Here is a 22,347-nt window from a genome sequence, read left to right as displayed (position 1 = left end):
TCACCGGCTGACGGTCTATCTTCTCCTTTTAGCCTAGGGGACTCTAGATTAGGGCCTTACGGAGGCCTTGCCACACTCGTAGTAAGCTGCGTAGGAAAGGTGGTCCGGGGGGGGGGATTTGGGCTGACATGAAGATCCATCTCAGGGACGGCCTCCCCTCACTGCTAAGCCTTGGTCTACAATCCTGAAGACCCTCATGTAATAAAACCTTCCACGTCTGCTCGCCTAAAACCTTCCACGTCTGCTCGCCTGGTGTGAGGCCGTCGACAACTAGCTTGCCCAAGAGGGCCATACTGTGATACTCTGGGTCTATGATCCCAAGCCCTCCCTCTGACCGATGCCATATGATGGTTGCCTAGGCCACCTTGGCCTTGGAATCCGTGGAGCCATCTGACCCTGATCAAAGGAAGTTTTGCACTAGGCGGTGATGCTGCACTACGCAAGATGAGAAGCACCAACACAAGGTGATGTACCAGGCCGTCGCTAAGAGGACCTGGTTAATTGGACCATGGAAATAACAATTCTCCCGGGAACGCAACAAGAGCAAAGTCTATGCTGAGATTTCATCTCTCGCTTGTGGAATATAACTGAAAATAAGCATGAATCTGAATCAGCATTCTCTCCTTGTTCATCACTTTCTATTTCCATGAGAGAGAGAGAGAGAGAGAGAGAGAGAGAGAGAGAGAGAACAGCTTTGTAAAAAAAAACTGCCCCTTCGAGAAGTTGCATGTGAGAGAGAAGGGGTATACCAAGGAAGGAGCATACCCAATCGTCCCCCACATGCACTGCTTCATAAAACAATTTATTTATTGTAGTCTTTTGGTTTTGTGTACATTGCCCTTAGCCTAATCACCATTTTTTTAGGATCTTTAAGAGTGATGGCCTCATTTTATGAATATAATATTTTTTAAAAAGCATTATAAGACTATATTGATGTATTGTATGGTTCATGTAGATGTGTTAGAGCTCCAAATTTGGAGCATCTTTAGGCTTCGTCATTCTCCTCAAACACAATTGCGAAGCCATCCTTGGCAAGCACAGAGAAGAAGAACCACAAAACCATCAAACATGTCTTTAGCATTGATGATGAAGCCGAGCCATAGGAGACCACCTAGGGACCACCACACCAAGGATACCATCCCCTACTTTGCCATGAGCTTGCACACTTCAAAAGCAAACGAACACCATCTTCTTCTTGATAGTGAGGATGCTTCTGCCATAGTGTGTAGAGAATGCTTTTGCATAGAAACGTTTTCTATCATTAAACTCTTTTAGTTATGTATATATAGGATTATTGGAAATTATAAGGAATAATGAATTGTGTCAATGAAAGACTCCCAATAAGGATAATGAATATGTGATAATTGACAGTTGCTACGCTTCCTAATAGGAACGACCATGATCCATTGGTGGCATGGTGGGGGTCATGATCAACGGCGCCGAGGGTGGGGAAAAACTAGGAGTTGTGGCCGGGTGGTAGGCGGTGCTGTAGGCAGAGACGTAGCGATGGGTTGACCAGGCACACCAGTTTGCAGGCCATGCACTCAGGCCAGTCATAGCATGGTGTGGTGCTTGTGGTCGGGGTCAATCCACATGACTGCAGGGGCTCACACTTCTAGTCCCAACAAACATGCGCATGTCCTTGAGGACTTGCACCAATATCAGCGTCGAGCCCTTGGCCTCATGAATATTGACTTCTTGTTGTTGTGGTTGCTGTTGCTGCTTTGCCTCTCCCCCCGACTCATCTTCTCCTCCCTCTTGTGATTTACGAATAATATTATCCTTTCCATACGATCCCCCATCACCTCCCCTCTCTTGCCGCTCGACGTTCCGACGTGTTGTCCTAGCTGGATTGAATAGTACACTGCCATCCATTTCATGAATATCGTTCACTAAATATCTCCCGCACGAGTGACTGTATTCCTAGCCAGTGCACCAGAAATGGACCATGGAAATAACAACTCTCCCAGGAACACAATAAGAGCAAAGTCTATGTTGAGATTTCATCTCTCGCTCGTGGAATATAACTGAAAAGAAGCATGAATCTGAATCACATCCTCTCCTTCATCACTCTCTATTTCTGAGAGAGAGAGAGAGAGAGTATATTAACGTCTCTAAAAGGCCAATGTGGCCTATGAGACCAAAGCAGTACATACAATGATGGTGTGTTTCTCATCTAGAACGAGAAAAAAGATGAAAAACATGCCTATAAGACTGAAAAGGAAATGAAATGAAATAGTGTCCCATAAAAGGGAAACATGTCAGTGATCTGAAAGTGAGAGTAGAGAAAGGAAAACTCTCCATCAATGATATGTCTGTTCTCTAGGGAAGTGTATCTCTGCATAGCTAAGGCGTCTTGGCATGTCTCCTGTGGCGCTCAATGATGGCTTTAATTTGTCTGTGGTGTGGATGTCTAGGCCTTCGTCCGGGTGGACGTGGGCGCCTAGACCGGCTAAGTGCCACTGCTCTATCCAAAGGGACACCTACAGAAGATGATGTCCAATGATGATGTACTCCTGTAGGCTGTGTGGCAGTAGTAGTGGTATCTGCCATACTCTGTTGTGTATCCATGAAAAAGTCAGTGACTGCTCTCTGTCTATGTGAGCCGAGCTGTGGGGGCCTCCTACTCCGTAGAATTGTTGCCCTGCGCCTCTGGAGCTCCAAGAGGAAAAATCCCAAGCATCTCTGATCCTCATACTGCATGATCCGTCTCAGGGGTCCAAAACCCTCTCGAAACAGACAGTGGTATCTACCTCGTATGTCGTAATATACAGTGCATCGGCAGATGTAGTGTTCCTCTGTCTCTGGCTCTCTGTCGCATAGTGGGCATATGCGTTCTTCTGTCTGTATACCCTCCCATTTGCCTGTCTCAATCCTCAGGTGGTGGGATGAGGTGCGGATCTGACCAATAGCTGTGCGTAGTCCATGAGGCAGCTGTGTGTCCATGTAATTGGGTCGGGTGATGAAACCATCCTCAGATACCTGGAGGAAGTGGGTCTGGTAGTGTGCCATCCTCGTGCCATGGGGCGAGGGGGGTCGGATCCAGGTCTTCTCCGTATCTAACTTCAGTATGTCTGCTCTGATCACATGGTTTAGCTCTGATCGGCTTAGGTCAAGTGTAGGGCAATCCAGGCTATAGTCAAAGGGAGGTAGTCTGTCAATCTGCAGACCATGTAGACGCATCCATGTACTCATCTGAGCATACCAATAGTGTCTGTCACCGTCTGCTGCTAGTTGTCTAGAAGAGGCCAGGGCTAGCCGTGGGTATCTATCTTGGGGGAGCTCCCATAGTCTATGTATGAAAGTCACTGCCTGAACCAAGGCCTCAGCCACCATGGGTGATGCCCCCAACTCAGCTCTGATAATCTCATGTGGGGTCGAGCTCTTCGCTCGTATCATGCGTGAGATCATCATGACCAGTGGTCTTTCCATATGCTCCCATCCATCATAGTATTCCTTCTCTGGTCCATCCTGGTCTCCCAAAGGCTGTCTCCTCATGTGAAACAAACTCGGACCCCAAATAGCTGCCCCATATAGGAGTGTGGGTGTAACCAAGGTGTCAAAAAGCCACAGTTTGGTGCACGGCTCATGAAATTGTATGTGAGCACATTGCCTCTCCAATGCCCCTAAGGCTGCATATGCTTTTGCTAAACGAGCCTCTGATGTCTCTCTCCAAGAGAACTGTGGTCTCTTCAATGTGACCCCCAAATAAACATACTGCCTAACCATTTCCACTGGCTCTCCGTCAAAAGTAAACTGGTGCTCAGCTCTTGTCACCCAAGCAGCTGAAGTGTTAAATACCATAACTTTGGTTTTCCCAAGGTTCACCTTAAGATCTCTATCTCTGCAAAAAGCTGACAATGCATCCAAGTGTCTATTTAGTCCCTCAGGTGAGTCAGATATAAGTACAATATCATCGGCATAAAGCAGTAATGGTATCAGCACTCCAGCTAGGCTGGCTCCGGCCCCACCTGTCCTATCCACATATTCTGAAATTTCATCTATATACAGCCCAAAAAGTGTCGGTGAAAGTGGACAGCCTTGTTTCACCCCAATGGTGCTATTGACTGTATCTGAGATGTCCTCAGGTGTTCGTACTCTACCTGTCACTGTCTCATATAGGGCATAGATACTCCACTGTATCTCTACGGGCACACCAATGTTTTGCATTCTTTTCATGAGTCTAGCACGTGGCACTGTGTCAAAGGCCTTGCGAAAGTCCACAAAACAGCAATAGATCTTTTTCTTGAATGCCTTGCCTTCTTCAATGATTGCCCTCAACGTAAAGATATGGTCTAGAGTTGTATATCCCCTCCTGAAGCCAGCCTGGCCTTTTGACCTCAGGCCATGCATCTCGGCCCATTCACTCAAGGCTTGTTCCACGATAGAGCCATATATCTTGGCCAGCATGTGTCCAATCATGATAGTTCGGTAGTTACTAGGTAGCGCGGGGTCTCCACTCTTAAAGAGCGGCACAATAATATGGTCTGACCAACAGGTTGGAAATCCCTCACAAACTGCCCTATTAAAGATGTGAGCCAGCTTTGGTGCCAGAATATCACAGGCATGCGTGAAGTGTTCAGCCACTAAACCCTCATGGTCTTGGGCTCTTCCATTTTTCAGCTTCCATATGGCATTCCTCACTTTTTTTTCTGTGAAAAATCTGCAATTTGCTGGTCTTGAGGTTGAGGGGAGTGGCATAGGCTCTTGGCCAGGGATATCATAGAGTGTGCAAGCATATCCATGCCAATCATCCGGTCTAGTAATTTGTAGGGGTGGCTGGCTCTCATGCATCTTTTTCCATGCTCTCTTGCTGTCCTGCCCCAAGAACATGGAATACATTTCTGTTTCTAGTCTGCTCAGGTATTCCTGCTTCTTTTTGCGTACCAACCGTCTGAAGAGTGTTCGAGCATGCTTATGGGTGCATATACCAAGTGCCAGCTCTCGCTGAAAACGTGCTCGTGTCTCTCTGCACTCATCATCATACCAGCCATTCTGTGGAGCATTACCTCGTGGAGGTTTATCCGAGTGCCAGCTCTCGCTGAAAACGTGCTCGTGTCTCTCTGCACTCATCATCATACCAGCCATTCTGTGGAGCATTACCTCGTGGAGGTTTATCTGACGGTGTAGTGTGTGGGAAAGCGTATGCTGCTGAAGTGTGTATTATCTCGGCCAACTGTCCTGTAAACTCATCCAGAGAGGCCTGTGTGTCTAGCTCCCTCAATGCATTTCGCACAGTAATGCTGTATATGTGTGAGGTCGCTTCCACAAAATCATAGCGTGGTAATTTTGGTATACGTGACTGTGCTTCATGTATATGCCCATATTGCATTGTGAAAGCTAGAATAGCATGGTCTGCTACTAATCCAATTGATCTGTCCGAGATTTCAAAACTTTTTATGTCAGGTAGCAAGTTGGGTGATCCAATCAAATAGTCCACTGTGCTTGACCCCTTCTTGTTATTCCAACATGTGAAGCCATTAGATCTTGGCCACTGTGGTAGCCCGTTAAGGATAGCCAAACCATGTGCACTTCCTAGTGCCAGTAGGTGTGTCCCATATTCTGTTATCTCTCTATCTTGGGCTGATCTAACTAATCCCACTTCATCTAATGCAATATCTCTGAACATCTCATCACTAGTGTCAAAGAAAGCAGATTGGTTGTTTCCTGTGCGTGCATTAAAGTCTCCTGCTAGTAGAACATCCCCAATTCTCATGTATCCCATTATGTCCTCATATAGTGGTGTATACGGGGATGCCTCTTTAGGGGCAAACTTAGAGTATGCAGGGGGAAGATAGCATATGGCAATATACATGTCGCGAGTTCTGCTTGTACGTAACCTGATCCACATGTATCTTGCCTCTACATCTCTATGTACCACTTGGACTGTATCTCGGAGCTCTTCTCTAAATAGAATTGCCACACCTCCTGATCCCCTCGTTCCTCCAGGCCGTCTAGGCTAAGGGCGATATACACTTTCCCATCTATATCCATATACATCAGGTAAACGGCTGTCTTTACATTGATGTGTCTCAGTATACATAGCAATGTCTATACCTTTGAAAGTATCCTCAAAATAACCTACATCTGTCTTAAGGGAGCCATTGCAATTCCACAGTGTGAACTTCAGGGTCTCATAGGCCGCGCACCGTCATGCCGTCCTTTTCTCTGTGATGATGACTCTTCCATCTCTGTATACAGCCCATTTACCTGCTTTCCGTGCCTCTAGAACACGTGGCATATTTTCCCTCCTGTGGGCTAACTGGGCTGGGGTGAGGTCTTCATCTAGGTAGATCTTTTCTCCTTTGAGAGCGATCCTCTTAGAGAGGAAGGCTCTCTTCTTTTCCAGGTCTCCAAACTCAAGATGAGGACTTTTGTTTTTGTGTCAGCCTTCCCGACTCGCCAAGCCCCAATGATGGGTACATTTGTAGCTCCAATTTTGGTGGCAAGAGCTGTAGCATCTTCAATTGGGGAGCTTTTCTCGTCTAGTCCAACCACTCTTACGTGGAGTGCGCGTACCCGCCTTTTTGCCTCTTCTTCCAAGGTGGCATTCATGACTTCCACTTTGTTGCCATGCATTCCTTTGTTCTTTTTTGCCACATCTATCCATTCTGCATTTTCTTTGACGGTATTCTCAACATTCTCCATTTTCTTTTGGGTGCCTTCCACCACACTTGCATAGGTGTGCATGTCCTTTTTTAAAACATCAATTTGTTTTTGTAGTTCCGGTGCGGTTTGTGGTTCCTTTTGTGTGTCCAGTTTCTTTTTGCATTCGTCTAGTTCTTCTTGTAGATTAGAGATCAATGAGTCTTTCTCTGCCATGCGTGCATCCAAAGTTTGTTGCATCTCCTTTTTTAGTTCTTCCATCATTTCAGCTCGAACCTGCTCTTGTATGTCCTTTTCCATTTCCTTCCTCATGGTACGTATTTCAGCACGGAGTATGGTCAACATCTCCTCATATAGTGTTTCATTAGTTTTGCGGGATGTCTTCCCATATCTACTCGACCCTGGAGAGACATTCCAATCTCGGGTTTTACGCCCATAGGTTTTGTATCTCGTGTTCTTTGGCGGTGTATGAAACATTGTCTCCATGGCTGGTTTTGTGATTTCTTCATTGTCAGTTTCTTCCATCGTAATTATAGTATGTGCTATAGCATAAAACTGTTTACAGTCTGGGTAGAGTAGTAAACCAGTGACATAAACTATCACTCTAGCATGAACTAGAGACAGTATATCATAGACTGTCAATGTGACTATATCATAAGATATGACTGTAACATGAAATGTTAATGTGCGTCAGTCTGAGATCCCGTAGGTTTCCAGTCCACACAGCATGCAAGGTTCATTCACAGTGTATGCATACGTCACTGCTGCCACGATACATTCACAGTGTCTGCATTCATGTCAGTTTGCATTCATGTCAGTCTGAGAGAGTGTCTGCAATCTGAGAGAGTGTCTGCATTCGTCACTGCTGCCACAGTACATTCACAGTGCATGCATTTATGTCAGTCTGAGAGAGTAAGTGCAATCTGAGAGTGTCTGCATTCGTCACTGCTGCCACAGTACATTCACCTAGGACATAGCAGACAAGCCAGCATTCATGTCGTTCTAAGTACATTCGTGTCCTGTAGGACAGTGGCTGTCTCCCTGTGCAGAGACGTGACCTTGCAGAGCAGCTCCCCAGTGGCGGCACTCACGACAGTCCCGCCCGTCAGACGCTTGCTGTCAGACGCTCGTCCACGCTCGTCACACGTACGTCAGCATTCGCCCGTCAGACACCCGTCAGCACGCCCGTCAGACGCTCGCCCGTAAGACACATTCGCCCGTCAGACACGCTCGCCCGTCATTCGCCCGTCAGACACGCTCGCCCGTCAGACACGCTCGCATGTCAGCATTCGCCCGTCAGACACGCTCGCCCGTCATTCGCCCGTCAGAGAGAGAGAGAGAGAGAGAGAGAGAGAGAGAGAGAGAGAGAGAGAGAGAGAGAGAGAGAGAGAGAGAGAGAGAGAGAGAGAGAGAGAGAGAGAGAGAGATGAAATGATATATTAACGTCTACAAAAGGCTAATATGACCTATGAGACCATGAGTTACAATCATGTGTATGATGGTACAACTGTCTGCACAAAATATGTAGCATACCCAATCGTCCCCCACATGCACCTCTTGATAAAACAATTTATTAATTGTAGTCTTTTGGTTTTGTGTACATTGGCTTGAGCCTGATCACTATTTTTTTAGGACCTTCAAGAGTGATGGGCTCATTTTATGAATATAACATCTTTTAAAAAGCATTATAAGACTATATTTATGTATTGTATGGTTCATGTAGATGTGCTAGAGTGCCAAATTTGGAGCATCTTTAGGCTTCATCATTAACCACCAGGGCTCGGCCGGCTAGTGAGAGGTGAGCCATGCTGCCCACCTGGAACCCTAGGTATTGGATGGTCTGCCCTCTGCTCACCCATCTAAATCCCAGGTGGATGCCCCACTTCGTGCTAGAGTTCGGGTCTGTGAGGAAACCAACCGACTTTCGCCAATTGATTTTCGCTCCCGCTGCAAGAGACAACACCTCAAGAGCCAGCCTCACTCTCTCCAACATCAGCTCATCGTCCTCTATGTAGAGTGCTGTGTCATTTGTATACTTTGAGTCTAACAACTTAGTCTTTTCTCTCACTAGAAGTCGTAGGCCGTATAATCTGCTCACATGTGACTTGAGGAAATGGGAATCACCTGTGCAAAGAGTAGAAACAGGTATGGGGCCAGGGGGCAGCCCCATCGTAATGATCTCTCAGCTGAAACTCCTCCCCACGCCTACCACCTATGAGAACCCTAGTGGTGGCCGATCTCTAAAGTGCGGAGACCCCGCGAGTCCAAGCCTAAGGGAAACCGAACCTCACCATGGTGCCCTCTAGGATGTCCCAAGTTACCATGTCATAAGCTTTCTCAAAATCCAAGAGTAGTACAGCCAGTCCCTGCCTATTGTGTTGAGCCCAGTTTGTCGTCTCAAAGAAGGTGAATATATTGTCCAGGATGCTCGTATCCTGGACAAAGCCTGTCAGTGTGTTATGGATGATGTCTGGAAGCACGGGGTGTAGTCGCCTACCAATCATCTTTGCGAGTGCCTTATAGGCCACTGACAATAATGTGATCGATCTCCACTGGGAAAGCTTCAATCAGTCTCCTCCTTTGGGGAGAAGACTCATAAGGCTTGCTAAAAGACTCCTCGGCATTTGTGCTCATCCTCTCCTGGACATTTCTACCCGTCCTGTGTATGGAAAGCCTCCTCTAGTTCCTTCTCTGTGAAGGGGGACTAAGAGGGAGTGTCCCATCTCATCTGAGACGAGGGACGGGATGTGATCCGAGAGCTGTTGTCTAGATCACTACCCTCTAGCTGAGGCTGTCTCGTGCTGGAATAGGTGACTGTAGTAGTTGGTGGCAATCTCCATCACCTTGTTTGGGCTAAAACGAGTCCTCCCGTACTGATCTCGAAGGCTGCGTATCTCCTCTCCTGAGGTGGGAGGCTGGTGCACATGGAAAAACTCCCTGTACATCGTATCTTCCTTCCACGCTCAAAAAGTTGCTAAGTTGTGGAAAGAGAACTCCGAGCGCTTGTCCTCTAGCCCAGCAATGGCTGCTCGCGCGCCCACCTCCTGTGCGTGGAGGGTGGGATCCTCTGGTGCCTCTTGTAATAATCTCTGCATGGCTGCAAGGTCCCGTTAGAGTGCTCTCTCCTCTGAGCTTTGCTGCCTAGCCTGTATGGCTACCTCTTGGGAGATTTCGCTCGACTCAGCTAGGGCCTCTGCAACCTCCTTTATGATCGGGTTCCTCCTGCCCCACTCCTTCATCCAAACGTGCTCTATCTGTCTCGTCACGTCCTCCCTCCTATAGATGGAGTCAGGGATCCGACATGATCTTGTGTTTAGGGCAGATGCTAGGGGATCTAGTGTGAGGAGAACATGGCAATGATCGGACAACGTAGTGTCTGCCAACTGCCCAATTTGGCCTCCACGAGAGCTTCCCGACTCTCCCACATAAAACCTATCCATATGCTCTAGGAGGACTCCACCTAGCCATCTGTATCCCCAAGAGAAGTCCAATGACCTCTCCCTCCTTTGGCAAGCAGGGTCTCTCCAGGCATTGCGTGCTCCTATTGCGAGTAGATTGACCTCCCATGCCTTTTGCTCCCCCCCAGCCATGCCGTGGTAGTTTCTGCCTCTGCCGTGCTTGTCCTTCAAAGCTTCCAGGTTGTTGAAGTCTCCTCCAATGATCCAGGAGTCCACCTCTGGGAGTGGATTCGCGATCTCCACCTAGAACTTGCTGCGTGCCCTAACCTCGGTAGGGGCATAGACATTGAGGACTCCAAGGCACAAGTCCCCAATATCCAATCTGATCCATAGAACCCTCCCTGCCACTATCGTCCCATGGTCTCGTACACATGCCTCCACTGCTGCTGTGGCACCTATGGCGTGCTCCCAGTAGGTGTGCGAACTGCCCGGGAATACCTTCCCTACCCGCTAGGCCTCGGTGGGAGTGAGCTTGTGCTCCTATAGAAGTAAGATGTCGACCCGTCCGGCAAGGTTAGGCTGCAGCTATTGCCGAACAATCTACTTCCTGGAACCACGTGCCCTAGTGTCGTGGAGACTTCAGATTCTAGGATGCAAGGTGTAAGCTCATGGGGAAACGTGCGACTTACCGAACAGGCATTTGTTTGGTGTGGAGGTTGTTGATGAGGAGGAAAAACTATGGTGCGTGCAAGTACACTTTGCCGTAGGTCTGGACGGCAAACTCCGGACCCACATGGTGGTCTTGGGCCGAACTAAAGGGGTCATAGATGCTGCAGGTGGTACTATCAATGCATCTATTAGGCATGCTGAGAGTCGTGACTCTATACACTGGTAGAAACGGGCCTCCTGTGCCAAGGGCCACTCGATCACATCCTGCGAAACTTTTCATTGTGGAGGGGCTCAAAAGATAATTCTCAAGTGTGGGACCTCGGCACTAGCCCACCAGTTAATATCCTTAATGCAGCTAGGCCAGTGCTATGCAGACAGTGTTAGTCCTTCCTCTCCCATCCACTGGGAGGTGTGGTCTGCCACCTGACTCTTTAGCTCCTCCTCTATCTGTGTCGTTGTCCGCTCCTGTGAGTGAGAGGATTGAAGGAAAAAAGCGTAGTTTGGTCCATCCGGTTGTGCTAGTAGATGGACCTTGTCTCTCCTTGATTTACGAACCACGAAGATCCCCACCTCTAGAGGTAGTGGGAACTCTCCGTGCTCCTCAACTCTTAGGTAGGACCATGGGCCACTGTAGAAAAACTCCTGTGGCAACATTTGTGCCTGTCTCGGGAAAGTGTGATGGGCGGCAGGGGCAGATGAGCTGGTGGTTGTGTGGGAGGGGGGACACTGCTGGTGTGAGGAGGATGTGGGCATGTGTGGCTCATTGTTTCCTGTGGGAGGGGGGGGGGGGGGGTTTGGGGGATCACTTGAAACGGGTGCGGATCACTAGGGGTTCTCGGCAGGGGGGGTTGGGGGGGGGGGGAAGAGGATCGAAGGATGGTGGGATGGTTGGAGGTACGGGGCAAGTATGTGTGGGGGGGGGTGCTGGTGGCCCTGGTGGGGGGGCTGTGGGCGCTAGGGTCAGTGGGGGGAGCTTGGGAGGTGGGGGGGTGTGAGGGCTGTGGGATCTTAGGTGGGGTAGTCTGTGGCGCCGGTGGTGGCTGTGGGGGACTGCGGTCTTGCCGTGTGGGGCAGGCAGGGGGGGTTGCAGAGTGCGCTGCCGAGGGGGCATTGCTCGCCCTCTTGCTCCCTACTGTCGGGGCTATGTCTGAGAAGTTGGGTGCAGTCCCCCCCTGCCGTTGCCCTCTCTGTCGTCTCTTGACCCATGTGAAGCCATCAACGTCGACATGTGGGCCTATCGGTGGAGCCGCCTTGGCTCCGAAACATGTACAATTTGCTGCTTGATGCCCAAAGTCGTGGCATCGCAGCCATTGCTTTGGTTGCGCAGTCACAATGACCTGCTGCTAAAGGAGTGACCTTGTGCCTTGATCTCCAGGAACTTTGGGATACTCTTTGTGTCTTTCATGGCCACTCGTACCTTTGGGACTCCTGCAGCTGTCACTGCATCTGCGAAGGAGGTAGGGAGAATTGTGCCGAAGAGTCATCCAAAGTCCTCCACTAACTGGTCGTACTCTACCACTAGTCCAGGGAAAAGTAAAGTGACTGGGTGTCTGAGAAATCTGTTGTGGATCCCAAATGATTCCATAGTGAAGCCGCTATACCAGGGAACCATGTAGATGACCCGTTCGTGGAGGCATAGGGCGAGCTCTCCACTAACTCACGAGCTACATTTGCAGAGGTTAGTCGAACCGTGAAGATCCCTCGGCCCATGAGGATTGCCTTCACAATGTGCGCTGTGCCAATGCGCAGTGTGGAGTGGAGCCAATCCCGTAGCTGGGCCCTCGATGGGGAGTGTACAACGACCTCACCAAAGATTGCTGTTTCTTTCAACTCCAGCTCTGTGGGACGGACGGCTAAGAGCTGTTCCTTAGAGAGGATGATGCGCAAGGTGTTTGACTGGGGGGCACTTGCAGAATGCACCGGCATCTGACCAGAGGTTTCCATTGTGTGTCCCTGCTGGGAACCTTACCAATCACACAACTGTGCTACGGGGGGGGGGGGGGGGGCACAGGATAGGGTAGTCCTGGCGAGAGGCCGGGGGGGGGGGGAGGAGCGCAGGGCAGGTGGCCACAGGGTAGGCCTGGCGGGAGGGGAGAGGCCTGGCGAGAGGGTGCAGGGCGGGGGGGGAGGAGGACTGGTGCAGGCGGGCGGGGGGGAGCACTAGCGGAGGCGGGGAGAAGAGGGATCCGGCGTAGTCGACAGTCGAGACGGTGGGGGGCAGCGTTGCGTCACGATGGTGGGAGATTCCGGTAGTGTTGTTGGATGGGTAAGATGCACCTTTGCTTTGTTACCATGTAAAGAAATTTTATGGTGGACACAGAAATCTCAAAGCGAACATGGGGAACACACAATCTGTAGAATGATCAATGGTAATGATTGAATGAGAATGAAAGATGATACAATCACAGGGCTTTGAACTTCTATGTCTTTAGGACTGGGGTAGAGGTGGCTGATGGATATGTTGGAATGTGCAGAAGGAGCATTCTGATGATGTTTGAGTGAGTTGCAGGTAGTGTATGCAGCTATAGCCTATAAGGCAGCAAAGAGCAGATCTCCCAGGGGTATATGATGATGTCGGCAGCAGCCATTGATGCACCAACAGTCTGGTGACCAGCAGGCTGCAGAGTGCTAATCTGATGCTGAGCAGCTTGTAGGGCTGGAAAGACAGGGTGCAGCAGCTGAATAGTGTTAATGACCAGCAGGGTGGCAACTGTAGACTGAAAATGCAGCTGTAGAATGGCTGGAAATCGGGCTGCCTGGTTTTGTAGGGGCTGTGGAGAGCAAGGGCAGCATTCCAAGAAGGATCCCAATCTGAGGCATCTGCTGGATAAGGGTGTAGACAGAAGTAGGTAAGGAAGGTGTGTAGAGTTAGCGGGCTGGAATGAAGGGACTCAGGATGCATGAGCACAAGACTCCTATTGGGGGTGCATTTGCCATATTGACAAACATAAGCCATTTACTTTTGCTAATTTACATTAATTGCTTTTGGGGGACTGTTTTAAGGAGACTAAATTAGAGGTTCATCCACCACAGTTATGACTGAGTGCAAACCCTAATATTATTGGTTCAACAGATAAGGCTGTTGACTCCAAATGGCTAGTAGTTGCCACCTCATCTAGGTGCCTTATCTGTATGCTCATTGGCTTGTTTCTACGTTGTGTTGAAGATGATAAGTAGGATTGTGGCGGGAGAGCACTAGAAAGCCCTGCCTTGAAGGAGTGCACTCTTAGGCAGCTGAACAATGCTGCAGCCCTCTGGTAGACCAGCTTAACAAAGTTACTCAGGCTATGATTTGCTTGATCAAGCAAGGAGGATATTAGAACTCAATGATGACAAAGTTTAAAGCATGGCCTTGCTGAAATAGAGTCAATTCCCTATCTGGAGTTGGATGCTATAAAGTTTTGGACCTTCTGAGCTCATTTTTGGGGTGAGATTAGTCCATTATCTGCAATACTTTATGTTTTATATGGATTCATATTCTTGAACTATTTTTATGAAAATGGTAAGTTCAAGTTGTTTTAAACCAAAAGGAGGTACTTGCATGGACTATGCCAATAAAATATTTTGATAAAAGCTTGACTAGCTGTACATTGTCTCCAAAGGTCTGCTTAACAAGCTCACCCAAAAATTTAGCTCACATGATTGCAGTATGTGTTACATGCTTAGTGGATTTGAAACTATTGAAGAATAAACTATCACAGTCAAGTTGATAGTGTATTCCCTAAAGCACATGGTAAAGGAGATCATCTTTTAGTAGGTGCCTGGACTTTCTGCGAGGGGGACATTCACAAAGTGGCTCTTGTTGCAAGAAGGATGAGGAGATATTCTATGGTATGTAGTCTTGTCCCTCTCTAACGTGTATGTATTTTTCTCTTGTACAATCAAAGTTGTGTGGGATCATGGAAACCTCCTGAAAGCTCACCAACTCTGTCTATTGAAGTGTACACAAAATTGTGTTTGCATACATATAACCATGAAGTTATCATTTACAGTTGTTGGGCTGAGATGACAGTCTTGGAGGGTGAATCATGCACTGCTTGGGAGGAGCTACATGAGTGATGCTGTGGACTTGAGAGGGGTGAGCCTTGGATTAGCTGGATTGAGTGCCAGTTGAGTGGCATTGGCCAGCATTGTTTGTCTAAAAGGTTTGGAAGGGTTTTTTCTTATACTATATCTACAAGTAGGCAGATTTGATCTAGCATCATAATAAGTGGCCTTAGCAGACATTAACACTAGGTAGATCATAGCATTAGTGCATCTTTGAAACATGATTTTCTGGAAGGGCCATAGGATACTTGGCAACCAAGTAAGTTATCCTTCTTTATGTGGTTGATGTCTTCTTACACATGTAAAGGCCCCACTTGTGGGTTGTGCAGTTGTCACCAAATGAGGCATGGGTCCATACTCTAGGTCTTCTCAATAGGTGGCTTCCATAGATTGAGCAAAAATGGATATATCAATGTTGTCCATGGTGAATTCACTTGCTATGTGAGGTTTTTCATGAGTTTGTGAGGTAGCTCACCTGGAATGGAGGGGGACTTGCAAGGTGCCAAACAAAGAGCTGAGCATATTATGCGTCGTTCGGGTGGGTTGATGTTTTGGTTATGCTTAGAAATCCTCAAAGATGGTGCAATCTAGGAATGGTTATAGGGAAACTAATCAAAATCCTTGATTTGATAAAAGGTGGATGATGCTCCGACCTTGTTCAAGGATTCAATTTTCTTTTTGCGATGGAGGGTTTTTTTTAGGATACATTGGGATGTTGCAAAGAAAATTCAGAGTGTAGAACAACCTGACAACAAACAAATGAACCAAGACATGAAAGATATATGAATGGAATGAGATTCCACAAACAAACCAAGATAGGAAAGTACATGGAATGAGCAAGGAGTGGAGGGCTGTCCAACAACCACTAGCGATGGGCTCAAGGATGCTCAAAGTATGTGTTGTAGTTGGATGGACCCCAAATGCGGCAAACCACGAAACTTGATGTGGATAGGTAATATAGAAGGCATATTAGTAGTGATAGCATCAATATGCAACCAAAGAAGAAGGATAAAGCTTCTTCCAATGCCAATATTCTTACAAAATCATGGTCCATAACACAAGCAAAGCCGATAATACATCCTACAAGTATGAGAATGTTTTGTGGTTGTATATAGTGGAGCTTATGTGTCAAGTTTACTACAATCCTCCCTTTTTAAACTTGATTTGATGCATGACTTTGATCCAAAGAAAGTCATGACCTTATGAGTTATTTTAGCTATCTCAGTGTAGCTATTTCGGATTTTGGTAATATCTTGCATGTGTTATTGGACCCAAACTTATAAGGTTTAATAGTATTGATGACAACAATGGCCAAGTATTAGGTGTCTTGGACCAAGATAGTAATAGGGCATTGCCACCCTCTCTTGTTTGAAAACTAAAAGATAGGGGTTCTAAATGTGTTGGTGAGTAGGGCTGCCAATTGCAAATTGCAAGCTTAACACCTTTTCTTTTTCCACAAAAAATATTGGGTTGAAGTATCACGAGAAAAGTAAAGAAGTAGCCATGTGAGGAACTTCCAAAATAAAAAATATACAACAAAGGGGAGGTCTATTACACGGCTTGAGTGAATAACCAATTAGGAGGTTTGTAGTGCCAAACTATCTATGGCTGATAGTGACAAACAGTGTCAAAATCCAAGTCTTGGGTAAAGCTTTGCCCAAATCTTGAAGATATACTTTGCAAAGGACATGTTTCATGAATCTATAGCATTATTAAATTTATGGCCCAAATGATGCTAGCTATGAGTTCCTATGATGGTAGCTATGAGTTCCTATGTGTTCCCTTGAGTCCACAGTGAGTGTGAAAAATCTCTTTTGGTGATCCTGCTGAAGAGTTGGCTTGAGTTGAGATAGGCATGACTCTCCTCTACATCCTCACTTCAAGAGGCTTGGCTTGTAAACCATGCAATTGTCCTCCATGTCACAATCATAGTCTTTGTTGTGTAATGAAACACCATTCAAGGGTTCTTCTCCATACCTCTTGAGCCCGATGGTAGTTCCATAAACAATGTGTCTGTGTCTTCTTTGACTCTGCAAATCTAGCATAAACAACTATGTCTCTGCCATAACCAAGTCAAGTGCGAAACTACTAGCAGCTTGTATGCTCAAAACTATAAAGGAGTGAAATATTTTTGGATCTTAAGCTATCCTTCAATCTCCTCGAAAAGAGAGCTAGAAAAGGTTGTGACATGTTGGAAATGCAATCCACACTTGCTAGAGAATACTACCTCACTATTGGTAGAGTGGCAATGTGTTGAGACTAGGTTTGAATCCTAGGCCAAATGGAGGAAGATTTCCATAATCCACACTTGCTAGAGAAAACGAGCTCACTGTCGGTGTAGTGGTGATGTGTTGAGACTAGGTTTGAATCCTAGGCCAAATGGAGGAAGATTTCCATAATTGGATAGACCAAAGGTTATCCGTCATCTTAAGGTTTTGGGGGCTAGATGGCTAGCCCACTTATGGGAAAGTTCCAATTAAGCGCGCACTGGTGTGAACAATACTGGGATGGGTGACTTGCCAGGAACGGGAGGTACAAGGCCCCTCACCTAGTTTCTAACTTGAGATACTTGTGTAATCCAATGTTGAATTGCCATTGGTATCACTCTAATCTTACTCATCTGGATTCTCATCACTGATGTAGCAGTGTATCTAAAAAGGGGACATCCTTGGGTGTCTCTACAAAGGGATCTCTTTAGACCAAGTCCCTAGGGTTCAACTTTAGTGTCTGAAGAGGGTGCCTCCTATATGCTTAAATACCTATCGGCAGAGTGAGCCACAACCCTAATCCTTTGTGGAGAGCATCTTGCCAACTTCGACTAATCCAAAAATGCTTTGTTGAGTTACCTATCCCCGTGTATTGAAAATGTATACTCCTCTCTCCCCCATTGGTAGCCACCACTGTTAGAAGAAGGTTTCCTCTAGTAAAGAGTCCAATCCTTGTTTGAGAGGTGCTTGTATGAATCCTCCACTCTGGGATACTGCTTCCCTAGTGCTCTCCATCCTTTCTCTGACCCCTCTAATGTCATGAAGTCTCGGTCTTTGTTGCTGAGCCGGTAGCTCAAGGAAGGCAAATAAACTATTTGTGAAGAGACCCTCCCCTAAGGTAAGTGCACCTCTCGCCAGTGGTAGTCTCTCTTTTTCATAAGTAGTTGGTTGAAGAGAAGGGGCTGCCTCATCCTCTCTTCAATGGTGGCTGTAACAATTTGGTGAAATCTCGTTGATATTGATTTCCAAGTTCAGATAATAGCAGCAGCAAATCTGCCCTCGAAACCCTTCTCAAACGTTGTAGCTTGATCTGCTGAAAAAGGAAATGAATTTTAGGTTGCCGTGGTCTCCTATTAGTAGAAGTAATAGTCTTTGTTCTCCATAGCAGTAACTTCTTCCATGGCTCCTTGTCTAGAAGAAGGCCCCTACAATATGCTCCACCAATAATGCTTTTCTTTGAATGTCTAGGTCTATGATCCTCAAAAACCCTGGATTTAGGTTGAATAACATCCCAAAATACTTTAGCCCTCGATAGGCTTCCACCTCATGTGACCAAGTGACATTCTTGATGAGGTCCTTTACTTGGCAGATGCTTTACATTTTGTGCTTGATGCTAAAGAGTATGGGTGCTCATTGTTGCGTGAAGGTGATATCAATGCTTACTATGAAGTGTTACAAAACAAAAATCCATATGATCTATGCGAATTGATAGTAGCATTTAGGCTCTACAAAAAGTCCCCATTGCAACTATGTAGACCCTATAATTCTTATCATCTCCATCCAAGTAGACAGCTATGCCATTTGTGTACTATAAATGCCAAAGGTTCTTAAACTTTGGGATGGGCAGCTTAATGCCATGGATACTTGTAGAGTTGTTGCTGAAAGATGAATACACCTTTGGAACCACCGATGAGAACTTGCCTATGGGCTGAAAAATAGAGACTACCACTCCTTGGATGCATTGTTGTGGAAAATACATCCTCAGCATATTGCCCTCTATGAACATCCAACCTAGTTTGTCAAAAGACTCCTTGAAGTTGAGAAGTATCACAATAAGGTCTTGTCTCTTGGAGTGTGCAAGAGGCATGGATTCCTAGAAGGTAAATGTATTTTCTAGGATACTGTACCTTTGGAATAAAACTTGTTTGGGTAGGGTGGAGGATGTGTCACATGTGAATAGATGATCTAAGATTGATTGCTTTACCAATGGTCTTATATACATAGTCCAATTAAAGTGATGTCTCCACTGAGTGGTCTCCAATCTATCTCCAATCCCATTTGGGGATGGGTGCATCATGATGCCATAATCTCCTAGAAGGTTGCAAGAAGTCATGTGCCAATCAATTCTTAGTAGCTCAAAATAATGTCATGTCCAGTTCATCATCTTGTGATACTTGCCTCAAGGTAGACCATCTTCTTGGTACTCTCCCAAACAATCTCAATAGTCTCTCCATATCTATCATAACTTGGAGGTTTAGTCATCAAACCGAGTAAGTAGTATAATAATCTATAGCCACTTGTCCAATCTCGAGAGACCTTGGGTAAGGATTCGTTTGCTCGCGAGGGCCTGTCTCGAGCATCTAGGCCCTGTAGTGCAGAATAAGTACTTGCTTGCACTTTCCCTTGTTCGTGTCCAAAAGGAAGCTCTAGCATGATACCTATACTTTGATTTGGCTTCCTTAATAATATCACTCTGTACTTTGGCAGCATCTATCCTCTCAACTACTACTTGCATCTTGGATGACTTTCCTCCTTTATTTGATTGTAGTTGTCTCTCCCCCTTCAAGAGGCCCTCTCTCTTCATCTACTATCATGGACACCTATAGGGTCCTCTGTGAACTAGGATGCACAAACATTGAACTCCATAAAAGAATAGCTTGTCTACACAAATAATAGATGACTACTTAAATCTTTGTGGCATCGATTGCTTTTTTTTTGCAAATAAAGTGTGGCTAATTACATTACTTCAAAAAAAAACCTTGAATACAAAGAAGTGCTCATGCTCAACAGACCAAGCTAGAGTTGGTGAGAGTCACAGATATATCATATATACAAGCCTCTCGAGGCGGTCTGGGGGGGATAGGGGCAAGACGCCATGGAGGGGGGGTGTATCGCCATCTGGGGTTGCCTGCTTGCATCACAAAGAACAGGTCCTGGCCACCCGAAGTGCGCATGAAATGACCTCGGAGCTCCTGATGAGCCCTAGACTTGCCCTGCACCTCATCCCATCAGCCTCGAAGGGAGTGGATGATGGACGCCCAGAGCTCTGCTAAGGTCGCCATTATTGAAAGTCTCTCTCCACTGAAAGCCATGTCACACTGCGCCTTCCAGATATGCCAACCAGTTAGACTCCCTATGATTTCCCATACCTCACAGTGGTCTGCTGTGGGCTCCAGTACCTGGCGGATGGGTAGAGCCTCTAAACCCAGGACTGCGCATGACCCTGCCTCGATAATGAATATCGCATCTTGCATTCCGCTCTCATACAGAAGGTGACGGCCCTGGCTGACTGCCTGCCAGCAGAAAGCACCCCAAGAGATACATCCAAGGCTGGGTGCTATACGGCGTAGGATGCGGCATACTCCTCTCCACACGAGCTGTGCCGCCTCACATGACCAAAGGCAGTGCTTTGGGGTTTCCATAGACTATTGTGTGCAACACTTACAAACTCCCTCCTTCTGCATCTGGGCAAGCCAACTTCCCACCGCCAAGCCTCCATGTGCCACGAGCCATAAAAAATAGGATACCCTCCTTGGCCTCCAGCTGTCCCATAGGCGGCGCCAGAAGGTCCGTCGGAACGGCTCCGTGATGCTGTGCTCCGCCTAATGTTTGCTACGTGGGGTGATGGTGCTCAATCCATGTCCTCGTGCATCAGTACGTGTTTGCCAATCATGGCGGTGTACTCCAGGAACCTCGGTGGCTTCTTGGCAACCGTAGTGGCCGGCCAAAGCCACTGTCCCGGATCCCACTCCAGCTCATCAAGTGGCCTTCCTTCCTAGATCCAGAGGCGCCACTCCCTGAGCTCCTGCCAAAAGACCAAAGGGTCCAGCCACCATGTCTTTCCTTGAAGGCCAACCACCTGGATCGTCTTCCATGAAAGGACAGCTATCTCCTCGTCTTGTTGCCCTCTGTTAAAAGCCAGACGCCCCCCCTCCTACACTATGAAAAAGGTCCCAGTTGGAGTGCCACCCACTCTTTCTGCCACCTGTAGAGGGATGCTTGCTGGTGACAATCTAGCGGCCCATACCTCCCCGGGCTCTATTGGCTCTCAGAACGGGGGAGCAAGCCACTCGTGAGGTATTGCTGCGTCTATCTCCCTTCTCCTCAGCTCCACTCCTCACTGGCAGCTTGATACTTGCTTCAATACCTCCTTGTCCGCCATCCTGTACACCTCCCGCCATTTCCTGATGGTACGAGATGGGCCAGCCTCCCAACCAACTGGATGTGGGGGCCTTCGCCAATCTGTGCCCCTTCCCGGTCCCTGACTTGGGGGTTCCAAATCATTGACTGACGGTCTATCTCCTCCTGGTAGCCTAGGGGGCTTTGGATTAGGCCTTACGGAGGCCCTACCACACGCGGAGCAAGCTGTGTAGGAAGGGTGATGTGGGCTGACGTGAAGATCCATGTCAGGGACGCCTCCAGTCACCGCCAAGCCTTGGTCTACAGTCCTGTAGACCCTCCTGCAATAGGACCTTCTAGATGTGCCATCTCGGTGTGAGGCCTTGGAGAACTAGCTTGCCTAGGAGGGCCATACTCTGATACTCTGGGTCGATGATCCCAAGCCCTCCCTCTGACCGATGTCGTATAATGGTCGCCCACGCCACCTTGGACGTGAAATCCCTGGAGCTGTCTGACCCAGACGAAAGGAAATTCTGCACTAGGTGGTCAAGTTGCATTATGCAAGAGGAGAGACACCAACACGAGGCGATGTACCAGGCCGTCGCTAGGAGAACCTGGTTAACTACCAGGGCTTGGTTGGCTAGTGAGAGGCGAGCCGTGCTCTAGTAGGTTGGCTTTCTCCGAATAGAATCGAGGACTGGAAGAAACTGTTGGGCGGGAGTGATGTGGAATCCCACTTGGAACCCTAGGTACCGAACGATCTGTCCTGTGCTCACCCATCTAAATCCTAGGTGGACGCCCCACTCCGTGCTAGAGTCCGGGTCTGTGAGAAAACCAACCGACTTTCGCCAGTTGATTTTTTCTCTCGTTGCAGAACAGAATGCCTCAAGAGCCAACCTCACTCTCTCCTGCATCAACTCGTCGTGCTTTATGTAGAGCGCTGTCTAACAACTCGGTCTCCTCTCTTACTAGAAGTTGGTGGCCACGTAAACTGCTCACATGTGACCTGAGGAAGTGAAACATCACCTCTGCAAAGAGAAGGAACAGGTAGGGGCTAGGGGGAAGCCTTGTCGGACCGATCTCTCTAGCCGAAACTCCTCCCCTCGCCTCCCTTCTATGAGACCCCGGAAATCCAAGTGTGGGGGAAACCCAACCTCACCATGCTCCTATCTTGGACAAAGCTTGTCTGTGTGTCATGGGATGTGGATGGCGGGGTGGCATGGGATGTGGCGGGCAGTGGGTGTGGGGGTTGTGGGGACTCAGGAGAGGTAGTCTGTGGCGTGGGTGGTGGATGTGGGGGG

The 22,347-nt window shown here is 47.7% G+C and overlaps 1 protein-coding gene across 7 annotated transcripts in view; it reads left to right on the top strand.

The window, feature by feature from the left end:
- Positions 1-22,347, top strand: part of LOC148021740 (uncharacterized) — a 265,301-nt gene that overhangs the window by 114,665 nt on the left and 128,289 nt on the right. For all 7 annotated transcript variants that reach the window (XM_087697266.1, XM_087697265.1, XM_087697262.1 and 4 more), the window contains one exon: positions 14,431-14,504. In XM_087697266.1, the coding sequence (XP_087553392.1) occupies positions 14,431-14,504 (74 nt within the window). The remainder of the gene's footprint in view (positions 1-14,430; positions 14,505-22,347) is intronic.

This window comes from Lygodium microphyllum, chromosome 17 (assembly GCF_053477565.2).
Source record: "Lygodium microphyllum isolate KBCC chromosome 17, Lygodium_microphyllum_v1.1.10, whole genome shotgun sequence".
NCBI classification, from domain to species: Eukaryota; Viridiplantae; Streptophyta; class Polypodiopsida; order Schizaeales; family Lygodiaceae; genus Lygodium; species Lygodium microphyllum.
This window is presented reverse-complemented; position numbering and strand designations above follow the sequence as displayed.